The sequence below is a fragment of the Chelonus insularis genome, unplaced genomic scaffold (genome assembly GCF_013357705.1).
Source record: "Chelonus insularis isolate UGA/USDA-ARS -01 unplaced genomic scaffold, ASM1335770v1 contig_321_pilon, whole genome shotgun sequence".
In the NCBI taxonomy this organism is placed as follows: Eukaryota; Metazoa; Arthropoda; class Insecta; order Hymenoptera; family Braconidae; genus Chelonus; species Chelonus insularis.
Window position 1 is genome coordinate 64,195 of NW_023276492.1, and position 14,956 is coordinate 79,150.

Consider the following 14,956-nt stretch of genomic DNA (forward strand, 5'->3'; position numbering starts at 1 on the left):
GTGTTGTTCCCCTACCTATAAACCATTGACGAGAACGTCAAGAGGAGGTGAATATGCGGGCCCTCTCTAGGTCCCTCTTTGGCATCCGCCTACGAGAAGAAGAGGGGCATCATCTGAAATGCCACCCAAAACCCCGCACCTTTTCTTCTGCATCGAACGGAGCATACCGGAGACAAGGCTTTGTACTTTTTGATATATTATATACATTTAATTCAATTTTATATTTCACTTTTTAAAAATATTTGTTTGAAAAATTTGATAATAATTTATGAGACATCCCAGCTTGTTTATATTATTTGTGATGAATTCTAGAATTTTTCTTCAGTTCGGATAAAAATGCATTGACTGTATTTTATTAAAAACTTTTAGAATATTTTTTCTAATTTTATTATTGATAAAGCAAAAGCTCGGTATTTCAAAATGAACATAAAAACAATTTTAAGAAATTCTTTTCTGAGTAAAAGTTGACTACCCATATGCGTATCAAATATAAAATTTTCTAAATGTTAATTCTACTTAACATTTAATTTTTTATTACAGATGACACGGTTTATGAGTTAACGTAAAAAGAAAATAATGTTGATCTTACTTTTTAATCATCTTTCACCACTCTGACATGAATCAGAGTGTATATGAATGCATTGAAATTATTCATCAATATCCTTTAGAATAATAATAAAAAAATTCCACATGTTTTCCATAATTAATAACTTCATCTAATTATTAATAAGTGATAATTTAGTTTAATTCACTCTAGATTAAATCAATTAATAACTGCATCAAACTAAGAGTGCAATGTACTCAATAATATTTATCATAACGTTCATTATCATATAGAAATATTTAACTATTTATTAATACTCCAAGAAATAATTTTTAAATTCATTTTTTCTGTGCATCAGGTTCACCTAAAAATACAGGTATCGTCATAGAATACTTTTGTTTTCACTTGGGCCGGTTTTCGAAACGAGTTTTCATATAATTTTGGGTCTGATATTTTACCTGGAACATAATGGAATCAATTAAAGTTTAGACAACGGTTAAAAATATCCAATATCAGGTGAAATAAAGTCATATTTACGTCATTATAAACACCATGATTTAAGATAATTTGTTAATAATTTTTATTTAGGTAAAAATCAAGGCCGTGAAGAGAACCAACACATCCTGTATGCACATTACAGCTTAGAGCAAGGCTTTCAACAACGGAACTTTCTCGCTCTCGATCTAGTTTCTTGAATAATTCCAAATGAGCCACGGGAGAAAAAGAGAGAAAGATACAAGTTGTAGTGTGGAGTGCGGAAGGAGACGAGGTGAGCCTTGGAGAAGTATATTACCATACGTTGTGTTGACTTGTCCGCCTCGAGCTAAAAGAAGAAAGGAAGAGTGAAGGATGAAATGATGGAAGTGCAGTTATAATCTCTTCAATGTCACCTTTTTGCTCATAAATTTTAACATATTGTTAACCTTTTACATTTAAAGATTGACCTTTAGGAAAGCATTGTCTTCTTTTTATTCTTCTTCAAAGAAGAAAGGTTGTCTAAGATCAATGAAAGCATTCTTACAGTAATACTGTAATAAATGAGCTTTAGCATTTAAAAGAAAAATATTATTCATAGTTTTTTAATAGAAATTATACTCAATGACATAATTATCAGTATGAAATTAAATTTATTAACTTTTAAGTATGAAATTATTTTCTTTATTTTTGTATTTAATATTGAAAAGCCATAACAAGTCAGACAAGAATGCAGTTCTTAACCACAGAAAAAAAATTACTTTAAGATTGTCAAGTAAAAAATTTTTATCAACAATCGTGCATAATTTATTAATGCAATAAAAATATAAAAAAAGTCTATTATTACATTGTTGGAGGTTGTGTTTATAAAAAAAAGAACAATAACTTATATGAATCTATTGGAAAAATGATTATTGTCAGAAATTAAAAATAGATATCATGATACATGAAATGATTAATAAGATTTATCGATTGTTTGCAGGTGCAGCTTAACGGAAGTAAGGTATACGAATGAATTCTTCCGGATAACGGTGCATTTGGAACAATGCACGTGATGATTATTTTAAGGTTTGTCTAATATAGGAAAAAAAAACATATTAATAATACCGTTAATATGAAATTAACCTTGATTGAAATACTTTAAATAATTAAAATTCAAGAATGTTTATTGCATTACAGGAATAAATTGCAGAGAAGGACATAGGAAAAGTCTCAAGTACTTAATTGAAATACGACACATTAATTCAGCAAACTCTCTAGAATGAAAAGCAATCGGTTATTGCCACGCTAACGGACTTGCTACAACGTAACGTCTCGCCGATTGCGCAATAAAAATCTTAGCGCATCTCCGGCGTCCTCCAAAGAGGATGCTGGCTTGTTGGAAAAGGTATAGAGACTTATCCTACAGTAGATCACAAGTGAAAGTGATGAGAGAATGAATGCTACCTCGTCAGCATCTAGACCTTTTTTCGTTGGTGCAGGCGGATGGATCCCATGATGATGACGATGATAATGATGATGATGATGATGATGATGCTAAAAATGATGAATGCAATGCTTTTAACTAAGATGAAGAGGAAGAAGAGTGAGAGGAAGTTACGGGGTTGTTGACACTTCAACAACTGTTTCTACCGACGCTTCGAGAGTCTATAGACAAACGTCTTGTCGGCATACCAACGAAACCAAGACCATGAGCACGTAGTGCCGGCATGCATTACTCCACGTGCATTCATTATTGCATGACGATTCTTCTTTGACGATGTCGTCTATCATCTATGTAAGCCTTTAAAATTATTTTCTCAACTATTATCTTCTTAATAATTATTTATTTCTTTTTGAAAAGAACAACAAAGTAATTGTTGATGAGAAAATTAAGCAAATAATAGAATCAGGGATCGGAAATGCAATAGAAATGATATAATTACCACTTTTTCCGATTTTAATAAATTTAAATTTTGCTGGAAAACATTTGTCTTACCTTGTCTATAGAAAGTTTTTTGCAAATTAACTGACTACGTCACTGAATGCTGGTCGTAATACAAAACAGTAGTAATTTGTAATTCACCTCAAGAATCCATTCTTTCTCTTTCTCTGCTAAATTTTTCCATCGTCTTTTTTTCGCGAATCATCTGTTGAATCCAGCATTCATTGCTTGAATTCACACCGTGTTTTTCGCCGATTTGCGCGTTATGACTCCTAAACGTTGCCCAGTTTTTTTGAAGATCCATGTATATTTGTGCCATTCGAGGTCTTTCGAAGGTTAATCTGTCAACATCACAACACATATTACTATTGTTGTCAAAATGAATTTCTCCACGTAGTCCAGTGTCCATCAAATCTAATGTATGAATAATTAATTCACTGATTCAAATTCTGCTTCAAGTGAACAATTCAATAGAGGGATATAGAAGGCCAGATGATGGAAAATGAATTGATGATGTTATTCAATATAAGATTGACCTATATTTAAAGAATATATCCTTTCTTTAATTAGTAATACTCTTTTATTTGAACGTTAGAAAGTTAGGTTTTTTGATTACCTTTGAATTGAACTTTTTTCTTAATCTCAATAATTTGTCTATCATGGAAGGCAAGAGAGAGTTGTCCAACTGATGACTATTTACTTCAAAAAGTGTTTAAATCAGTGAATTCATTCATTTCAACAGAATTTCATTTTAAGATTATTGTTTGATGTTTTTTGTATTAAAATAGGTCAGGAAATTAGACAGTTTAGATATATTGAAAAGTCAAAAAATAAAAACAATAATATCTAGAAACACGTACCTAAGTTTTTTATCAAGATCAATGTAAGAGTAATAGAGGACGATTTGTTTAATAGTTGTCGATACACAAAGTCATAAAGTAGATTGTAGTAGATAAAAAAATCTATGAAATATTTCACTTGTTTTAGAATAGTATTTAAACATACATCACCATAACGACAACATTAAATTTGATATTGCAGGCACAAGGACTTAAATACAACGGTAAATGTGAATTGGCAAAGAAATCTGAGGCAAAGAAAAACTGGGAGAGATGCAAAGGAACCGGAATGCGGCATCGACGTCCAAGGAAAACCACTTGTGACTGCACCCTAGATATTCATATTGTACTTTGCTTACCAGCATTATTTTAACTTACTTCATTAATAACTTCTATTTGAACATCCTTATACAAGATGTTCACGTAAGACTGTATATTTATTTTATCACTTGAGGTAAATGCACTGCTAGTTGAAAGTTTTCAACACTAGATTAATGATTTGTTCATTTATTAATTCGTTTATTAATCGATTTTTCTCTTTTTTAAAATTTAAAGAAATTTGCTTTATTTGCCTAAACTGATCAATTAATTTAATTTTATTACTTTATGTTATTAATTTAGACTTTCTACTTTAATGAGCATGTATAATTAACGAATATTTTTTGCATTATATGGATAGATATTTATTTTAAAATAATTTATTAAGCTAATTTTTAAATCCTTGTAATTTATCATTCAAAAAGTTGTGTAAACATTGAAATATTTATTGATTGTGAGATCAAAGTTGTACAAAATTAATCATCAATGATGAATTGATGAACAACTACTCACAAAATAATTATTCTAAACATCAATATGATTGAATAAATTATAAGACGATATATAGATTTATAATCTAAACAATAATTGGCTAGAAATAGCCAGTTAAAAATTTCGAAAGAGAATTAAACTTTAATTTTGGTAAAATAAATAATGATAATTATAATAATTTTGCTAGTATATGAAGCAATTAGTTTCTGTTATGATTAATCATTAATTTAACCTAGTAATATATAAAATGATAATAAATCTTTTCCTTCCTTAGAATACTCTCGGGGCATTCTCAAGTGGTGAAAAAAAGTTATTCGTGCCATGGCCAGTAAGACGAGGGATCGAGATATAATTGAGACGCTAGTTAGCCTGGAGTGTGTATTGAGTATGAAGCAAAGCACTACATTCATGAGTTAATGTCCACGACCGCGCCCTGATCAAGTTGAGACGAAAATACGAAGAAAGCAGCATGCCTGCAACCGGCGTTCGTTGGTTGCTTGACGACCGGTGAAAGTCATATCCAAAATGTCATTGGAGGTTAACCTTAACGCGACTCGATCACCGTGTGGTTATACTAGCACCTATGTTCTATGAGGATATCTCTTACGTAAGTATCAGTCTTGTCTCTCACTCTTTGTGCGTTGACCGATTAAATGGAGTTAAACGATAGACTTATCCATTTCTAACATTTAACACGTAATAGTTAACGTAGGGGGCATTCATTAATAATTTATTAATTATGAATTAATTATTTGATTAAATATTTTCTCTATTTATTTTTTTTTTCTTCTAACACAAGTGGTGATTATTTGCAGGTCAGCTTTCCATAAATATTGCAGTTTCTGGATAAAAATTACAATGACAGTAGATTTTGTTGGTTAAAACATTCCAAGAAGTCGTTGGTGTTCTTTTTCGGCTCCGGTCTCTTAATATTTTTTCCAAACCGGATTCCCAGGTCTGTTCTCCTACCAAAGTGATCAACAGTGTATTGGTAGACTTTATACATACTCACATCAGACTCCCAGTTACCTTAGATACTCCAGGCAATTGCAAAACCCTTGGGCAAGGTGACCTAGTTACTGAGCATCGTCGAGCAAAGTAGGTTGGAGTATTCCCTCTGTGTAAGATACCGTCCTTATGTATGCAACTATACTTGAGTGTATTTTTTTAGATACTTTATCCATCAATCAATCTTTCGGCTAATCCATTTCGTAATACAAACACGCAAGAAACTTAATGATTAATTCTAGTTTGAATTTATTGCTTGGTGTAATTAGCATTAATTCATTACTTATTCGAAAACTTTTTTCAATTATAATCTCACTAATTTTGCTTTTAGCTTAAAGGTTATTTCAAGTCATAATTATTTAAACGAAATTTAAGTACTATTGTTGATTTATCAGAAAAAATGGTTGTTGTTTGAAGCTAATGGCGACGTTTAAGAGAAAATAAAAATACTATTTTCATTATAAATAAATATAATGTTGGAGGTTTAATTATCCTCACATTTTGACGTCCATTATTTTTTTATCAGGATACTCAAGTTTTTACAAGGGAATTCTTTAGCTTCCATTAAAAAAATAAATTGAGCATCATTAAATCCAAACGCCTTTTTTTTCTTTTGTAAAAAATCATCTTATTTTATCTAATTCATAGGATTTTTTGATTAATGACAGAAATATTAGTTGTAAAACAAAGAACAATAGTACATAATATGAATGAAATTAAAATAGAAAAGGCATAAATATTTTATTTCATCACTTTGTCATTCATATTTTGTATTTATTATTTACTTTACAATGACATTGATGAATAAATATAAGAAACTGGTACATCAATATACTAGTCACTTGTATGTTGCCCTGTATGCTGCAAGCTTCGTCATGTGTAAGAAATGTAGTAAGACATCCTACACATTGCCCACGGCATAATCAAATACCTTTAGAAACAATATACAAAAGGTTTATAAAGGAATGTGACTAGTAAGTACATTAATAATGATACTTGGTGCAGAACTTGTGTCCGGAAATCAGCAAAGCTAGTTCTTGAAACTGACATTTAATCTATGTTAAGAGGTAACGCTACTCCAATTTCTACTTCAACTTCTAAATCAGCTTTTCATGTTGACAAAAAAAAAAATATATAAATCATTAATAACTTTTATGACTTATTCAAAAAAGTGACAAACTTGATTTAAAAAAAATTCATGAAAAAAATGATTGAATATAAATAATCTTACTCACTTTTTTTTAATTGAATAAAACCATTAAAAAAATTAATGGAGATATCAGAAGTTTTAATGAAGTATTATTTTTTATATATCAATGTTAATTAAAAATTAATTTAAAGTTTTTATTTTAATGTTTTAATTTAAAAAATTGTGTTTTTACTATTTTTAGATAGAGAGCGAGTTTTTTGTGATGGTTGAAACAACAGCTAAACATTATGCCTTTTAAATTGGATTAAATTGAAAGGAAAATATAACATTAATCCATTAAACTTATGATTTAGCCAATTTAATGTTTTACGTCACACCCATGTCACGCTTCATGCGTGAACATAAAGTCGAAGGTGAGTAACCTCTAGAACTAATAAAGAGACTTAAACTTGGTTTGTCTAATGTCAAAGAAATGCAGGCAAAACATACTTATGTCCTCTTTTAATAATAATTATGAATTAAATGATTGTTTCAATTTCAAATAACACCTTTCTTTTGTAAATTTTCCTTTTGTCTTTGCTTTAGTTCTGAGAAGAGTGATTAATTTTCACTTCATATTAGAGCTCTTCTGTACTACTTAAATAATAAATGACATATTGACTGAAACTTTTATTTGCCTCATGAAGAGAAAAGAAAGGTCGCGTAAACCATTAATTTCTACGCATGTATTTATTCCTAACAAAATGTTTTCGTAGCTGTTTGATATCCAACTTTCGCTTAAGAAAGAATTGCTTGAATACAAGACCACATAACAGAGCATTTCACTCTCTCTTTCTCTTTCCCATTTCGACAAAATGATATCCGAAAAGATATGAGTTTTGTGTATAGATTGTAGGATGTTAAATTTATGTGAGGAATTTTTTATTGCTGCAAGTAAACACTCTCTCTTTAAGATTATCCAGAGAAAACGTAATCTAGCTGTGTGATATGAATATATTGAAAGGAAAATTATCCCAAAAATGTTTGAATTTTATTTATTATGATAATTAGTATTAATAATTAATTTTTCTTTCAGGATGCAAATGACAAATGATAATAATTAACTACAACAATGATGTCTGGTGTAAATGAAACAAGCAATGGGTGATGATGTATTGAATTATCATAAAAAATTGGTATGTATTAATAAAAAATAAATAATGGAAGGTGGATATAATTTTTCAGGTATGATTTATAAGCTTCTAAATCATTTGTTGAAATATTCAATCAACAAAAAATTTGAGAAACAAATAAACAGTTAATATTAATCGGTGGTAATAAGTTTTTTTTAGTTAGTGAGGTCTTGAGTTTTTGAATTATCAATAATAAATTACATCTAATAAATATAAAAAGTCAATTTGTTTTAATGCTTTTTACATTGAAAATTATTATAAATTGTAAAATGCATTTGTGAATAAAATTAAAACAATGAAATATTATTTTCAAATATGAAAATTTTATGATAAAAGCATAGTGTAAAAATTAAGTTACTGTGTTCAGATTATGATAATTACAAAGACCACTTTGTGGCTGAGCATTACCTTATAAATGTAGCTTTTTTCAATAACTAATTTGGTAAAAATAATTTCCACAATTTTAACATTTTATTTCACTCAATGCGCAATGGACTTTTACTCAGCGGTTAAACGCAGATTTATACCCACTTATTTTCAATTTAATAATAAAGTAATTTCTTGCACAAGTTGGATTAATGTTGAATGATGTAATTGATGTTTATATTGTGTGCATGTTCTTGACTTTTTACAATAATGTTAAAATTGAAATGCAATGAGATTAGAAAAAAGTTTAGATCGTGATTTAAGGTGGCTGATCTGTAAAGTGAAAACGGTTATGAGTGATTACATTTGCAAGTTGTAAACGTTAAATGATATTAATATTATCATTCTTTTTTTTTTATGACTATTTTTGATATTCAATGAAGCTCGACGACATATTTTCAGCAAAAGTGCATACTGCCGGGTGTGGTTCCCCTAACGAAAGCTGAGAAAGTGATGTCGCCTTTACAAACTGTCTGTTATGTGATCAAGAACGCATTCACTATCATACAATTTGAACACACTCAAAATCCTCTTGATTCTTAATATTCATAAGAGAATGTATAGAAAGTAAAAATAAGAAAAGATATAAAATGTCTAATTTTGGGACAGTATTACAATATTTACTCTCACGGAAATAAGAGAAAGACTGTCCTGTCCTAGTTACATTTGAATTTTAGAGATAGCTATCGTTAATATTTTATGTGCAGTCAACCATTAGATCATTTTTTTATTACTTTTTTCCAGAATGTCGATCTGTTTGTCAATATTTTATTTATTTCTACTACCATAGAAGGTGTTAGAAAAAGTTTTAATTAATAATCTTATCTATTATTAGGTTTCCAATATTCCAACTACGATTTGCCTGATTAGTGAAGACTTTGGAGACTTGCTCTACTTGCAAGATAAGACAGTGGACTGAAAGAACCTGTGGGCAGCATTTAAAAGTTTGTATCTTGGAAGAACCAGCCATGTCTGGTGCTGAACTCTTGGAAGAAAAGTTGAAAGCTGGTGAATGTGAAGCTAAATGTTCCTGGATATGACTTTACCGTCAGTGAAGAAGTAGTTTTCTTGCTGCTCTTCTTCAAATTTGAATTCACAAAAATATTCGATACTTCTTTTAGTTAATATTCATTCATGATCAAAGATGAAATTTATTAAAATTTCTCAAGACAGTCAAAACAATTAAACACAACTGAATTTAAAATTTTTTATTAAATCATGCAATGACATAATTCACCACTGTGAATGGTTTATTGATTTTATTTTAATGAAATAAGCTTCTAAATAGTGGTGGTTTTAATTACTTGATTATTGACAAAAATCATGAATTTTATGTCGATAAATAATCAATGGATTTCAAGAACTGCGCAAATTTACGGTATTTTGAGTATTTTACATAATTCAATAAATTATTAAAAGTAAAAAAAAATATCCTTATTAAATTTTTAACACTGCTAACAAGCTTTACAGAATTGAATAAATTATTGAAAGACTAGAAGATTGAAATTAAAATTATTACCCGGTTCATCAGAGTCAACTAGTCAATTTCAAAAAAAAATACAGTTACTCAAACTCAATTTATAATTCTTTATTTTATCGATAATCTTTTAGTTTCTGTGAATAATGTAGTCTGTGATTTTTTCCGTTAAAAATAGCCGTTTCCTATACAGAATTCCGTATGCCAGTGGAGAAACATAAATAGATGTTTCATGTATTCCAATATTGTGTAGAGTAAACGTGCAAAAATAGGAGCAACAAATAATATAACAACATAAAACTTAACCCTAGACCTGATAAATATTTATTACTGTTGTATTCACAAGTGAGAAACATGTATATATATTTTAGTTGTTATTATAAAAGTATTTATAGGGATGTTTGCCTTGTTAGATCTTGAATATTCCAATTAAAGTTCCTGAACATGATTCTTTACTTTTAAAATATATACTATTAATATCATTTGGTCATGAAAAAGAGTCAATATTTAAATAAATAATCTCTTTAAAGTAAAAATCTCAAATACATTATATCGTTTCAGTGAATTTATTTATATAAAAAATATTCAAACGATCTTAAGGAAATTTTTGTTGAAAAGAAAATTTTTTTTAAACTTTTTATGAGGTTCTGACCATAAAGTGTATCTAACTGATTAAACAATAACTTATCACATAAACTAGTGAGGAAAGGCTTGAAAAGATATAAATAGAATTTAATACAAAATTTTTATTTACTTAATTAACTATTTATTACACTACAAGTATTGAAAGCGATATTAAAACATTGCCAGAAGCAAATTAAGCATAATCTTAAAAATTAACTGCATTTAGCGACAGTGAAATGTCGACAGGAGTCAGTGGGTTTATCATAAATGAGTCCAGTGTCACATTTTACAAGTTGCGGTCTATTGTTCTTACAGACTACGACACTGGTACATGCATCATCTAGCCGGTGAATCTTTCCATTCTCACAAGGAACCTTTGTTAACTCTGCTGGGATGGCATGTACAGTAGACCAAGGATTAAGTATCGTTTCAGTGGAATCCTGTTCAACCATACTAGTTTGGTCTTGAGTTACTTCTTCTTTCTGTTCGTTATCAACCTCTATTTGAGCAGCAGAAGGTCTTTGATTCCATGGATCTGATGGCATTGACCTGAAGCCCCAAGGGTTCTGAGGGTAAGCGCCGGGTGGGAAAGTTGGTTGTGGTGGCGGTTGACGAGGTGGTTCAGTCGTTGAGAGTCCAGATGATGAACCTTGAGAAGAACCGCCTATGGATGATGATCCACCGGAACCACCCATTGATGAAGATCCGCTAGAACCACCCATGGATGAAGAACCTCCTGTAGATGATGATCCACCAGAACTGTCCATAACTCCACTACCACTATTTATTGAATTATCTCCGGATCCAGTATTTTCTTCCAAGGTAATAATTGGCAGAGGACTTGGAGTAGCTGCTCCTTGACAATCTACATTATAGAGATAATCACAGACACCTACGGCCTGAAAGAGAAATAGATTTTTTGTGATTATCAGGAAAGAAAATTGAAATTCTATTCGTGAAAAAGGTTAAGGAACAGTAATCTCAAGGTATATTAAATTTACATCAGCAGCTGTTATAATATTCAAGGCGTGTGGGATTAAAGGAATGACCTCTGGGGTAATTCCATAGAATCTCAATGACTGAATTTTACTCGGGGCCATGGCTCATAAAAATTGTTAAAAAATGCGATTATTCAGAGTCAAGAAGAAGATTTAAAAGTGCTGCTCACGTCATTGTAGACCAGTCCACGAGGACAGTTAAACTTGATTGGGCTGCCAGCGAGACACACGTAGAATTCCGAGCAGTTTGTCTGGCTTCTGTAGCGTCCGTTAGGATCAGGGCATCTTCGAGAGCCAGGCGGCATAGCTGGTTCTAAAAAAGCACAAAAAAAATATTTCAGCTTGTTATTATATTCATCACACGTCTTGTAATCAGCTTAATTACAGAAGAGGGCGATTTTTCTTTGAGATTTCTCTATGGAGCATCTAGATGATGGTCAAAAGAAATTTTTTTCTATTTATTTTTAAATATTTTTTGTTGTACCCTTATCTCTCTTTTATGCTTGCGAATCCTGCCTGCATAATGAATCATGGCTAATCGGCAACACTGATCTTCCAGAAGGAATACAAAGGGTTTTTTTTTAATAGCAAGGTAACGAGTTATCCATGTGAGATAAAGCGTTAAGGTGTAAAATAAAAAATGTTTATTTACATTTTGTTGGTAATTGAAATAATATATTGGCTATTTTAATTGATATAATAATAAACAAGACAGTGAAGAGAAAGAGAGAATGAGAATAAAAAAGAATCAACTTACTGGGAGTAGCCCCGGGCCGGCTGCCACAATTAACATTTTGTGGGAAATCACAGACACCAATTTTATCGTTGAAGAGTAAATCGTTGGGGCATTGTTGTTCAATTACAGTTTCATCCCAACAATTCAGATAATTAGCACAATTATTAGGACTTGGGAATTGTCCACGAGCTGCTAAACATCCTGGAGCAGGAATGTTTGGTTTTCCACCCTGTCCCATTTGACCACCTTGCCCAGACTGTCCACCTTGTCCAGACTGTCCACCTTGTCCAGATTGTCCGCCTTGTCCAAACTGTCCACTTTGCCCAGATTGATTATTTTGTCCCCATTGATTATTCTGTCCCCATTGATTGTTTTGTCCCCATTGATTCCCTTGGCTCCATTGATTTCCTTGACTCCACTGGTTTCCTTGTCCCCATTGATTCCCTTGTCCTGACTGATTACCCTGTCCAGATTGATTTCCCTGTCCCCATTGACTTCCTTGTCCAGATTGGCCACCTTGTCCCCATTGGCTCCCTTGTCCAGACTGGCCACCCTGTCCAGATTGACCACCTTGTCCCCATTGACTCCCTTGTCCCGACTGGCCACCCTGCCCAGATTGACCACCTTGTCCACTTTGGGAGCCTTGTCCAGTCTGTGTACCTTGTCCTGGTTTGGCAGGTTGATTAGGATCTTGCGGATAAATTGGCTCTGGCAAATCACTAATACCACTACCGGGGAAGCCGGGATAAAGTTGTCTAGCTATATTAGATGAGAAGCCTGGGGATGCAGTTTCCACTTGATTGGTCAATGAAACACTGTCTGATTGTGGCTCTCCATCCACCTTAGTAATTGTAGAGTGTTCCCGAACATCATCTGACACTGGAACTAATAACGATATCCCCATAATAACTTTGATAAAAAATAAAAAAAAAATATTCTTACCTTCTTCTCGTCTTATAAAAGGTAATTGTCGTCCACGGTATCTCGTTTGTCCTCTATTCACTCCAGCAGCCTCCAAATCCGTCACAAGGAGGCAAATTAAAAATAGAAAAATCTTCATGACAGAAAAACTTATATTTCTTAAATAAAACTCACGTAAAACGTTATTAGTTTGTGCTTATAGGTAAAAAAAAACTGAGCAACTGATCTGCTTCCGATTCGCGATTACGATAATCTACAAAGCACCAGAGACTCCGCGTCCTTGGCTCGTCTCCAGATGCTGGATGGGCTGGACCTCGTTCGTCCGAGGGCTTACATAGGGCAACCCCCACCATGAACGTGCAGGGAACCACAGGATGCCAATTACACGGGCGCAGGACCTCGCGGCTATTGCCCGCAGGAAGTGCACTCTACTCCTCAACTTCCCCCCAGAAAAAAAAAATCCCCCACTACATTGATGATACGTATCCAAAATTACGTTAAGCATTGGTGACCTTTGCGTAGAAGGAGAGGCTCCTTGACCAACTGTATTTCGATAAAATGAATCAGAGGAACTTCCAACCACTAAAAACAGCAAATTTATTTTTATTGCACAAATTAGCAATTTTACTTGATACCAAGAATCTCAATTTGTTATTTGAATGAGTTTTGTTTAAAGAGAATTGATAAGAGCACTGAAAAAATTTGCAAACACGAATGAACTTGAAAAATGTAGGCGTTGGTACACACACAAAAAAATGAATGACTCGTAAAGGCGATGTAAGGCAAATGTTTCGTTTATTCACCCTGCATATAATTTATGAGGACTGGTACTGCTCTTGACGTTTCTCGATTGACTAACGTAAACCTGTTGCTGTCACCAGTGTCACTTGGTTACTCTCCACTCCAACCTTTTGCCAAATAACTAACGCAATAGCAAGAACTATCTCTCGTGAATATTTTTTACTTTTATTTTAAATCAGTTGCTTGGTATGCAGAAAAAATACCTGCTTAAAAATTGATGAATTAAATAAATTTCAACTTCAACTTTGTCTGCAAAATGACTAAGGTAATCACAGAAATTATTTTTTTCAAGGCTTTATTTTATTTAGCAAAAAAAAAAAAATAATACATTTGCTTTATAGTGTTTTGCTTTTTATCCTATTTCTTTTTAATTCTTAAATTAGTCCCTTCGTCTGCAGGAAGAATACCAGCTCGAAAAATATATAAATCATCCCCATCAATGCTGATTTCGTGGCCAAAAATAAAACCACGACCTTGGAGGTGTTGCGGCTGGAACCAGTTTGTATGGTGAGAATTGGCTTGTCAAAAAATGAATCTATGCTAGTCCTAATTCTGATAAATAGATATTAGCAGAATAAAACTCAATTACTATTATCAGAACATAAAAACAGTGATGTCATAATTTGATATTTTTACATTCCAGTCATCCGGAAATGTATTCCTCGGCCTTGACCTCTGTGATTACAGACTGTCGAACTTCTGAGAGACTATGTAACGTTTGGGGAACGCGGAAGGACAAGTCCAGGTTGCATGTTATGTATTTCAATACCAAAGATAAGAAAATGAGCTAACGAACCCCAAGACCCACACATCTGAATCGATTGGAGACTAAAAGGGAATCAAGACTGGTCCTGGTTCTTCACCATGGATCCACTTGTAAATTTTTTTATTATCGAGATCTTCAATTTGGTAATAAGGAAGAAACAAGAAGAATAAACAAACTTGCAATTCCAAAATTCCCGTTCAAATTATTATATGCCCGTTATTCTGCACATGGATTAGTCATTTGATGTATCTAAAGTCTGGTTTAAATTCATAAAATCAATTATTTT

The 14,956-nt window shown here is 32.0% G+C and overlaps 1 protein-coding gene and 1 long non-coding RNA gene across 4 annotated transcripts; one reads left to right on the forward strand and one right to left on the reverse strand.

Moving 5' to 3' along the window:
- Window positions 1-532: 532 nt before the first annotated feature.
- LOC118065744 (uncharacterized) lies at window positions 533-8,080 on the forward strand. Of its 3 annotated transcripts, none has more exons than XR_004690189.1 (9): window positions 533-1,060; window positions 1,133-1,313; window positions 2,001-2,086; window positions 2,198-2,795; window positions 3,984-4,235; window positions 4,866-5,198; window positions 5,407-5,689; window positions 6,991-7,162; window positions 7,825-8,080. It is a non-coding gene; the product is annotated as an uncharacterized lncRNA (long non-coding RNA). The 3 variants fall into 3 exon arrangements; XR_004690188.1 differs by lacking the exons at window positions 6,991-7,162; window positions 7,825-8,080 and adding an exon at window positions 5,763-6,021 and having other exon boundaries at window positions 2,198-2,405; window positions 2,500-2,795; XR_004690187.1 differs by lacking the exons at window positions 6,991-7,162; window positions 7,825-8,080 and adding an exon at window positions 5,763-6,021.
- Window positions 8,081-10,555: 2,475 nt separating this feature from the next.
- LOC118065734 (glutenin, high molecular weight subunit DX5-like) lies at window positions 10,556-13,503 on the reverse strand. Its single transcript, XM_035081214.1, has 4 exons — window positions 13,125-13,503; window positions 12,204-13,067; window positions 11,617-11,759; window positions 10,556-11,347 (listed from the first exon to the last, which is right to left on the reverse strand). The coding sequence occupies exons 1-4, from the start codon at window positions 13,240-13,242 to the stop codon at window positions 10,661-10,663; spliced, it is 1,812 nt and encodes a 603-aa protein (XP_034937105.1). The 5' UTR covers window positions 13,243-13,503; the 3' UTR covers window positions 10,556-10,660.
- Window positions 13,504-14,956: the final 1,453 nt, after the last annotated feature.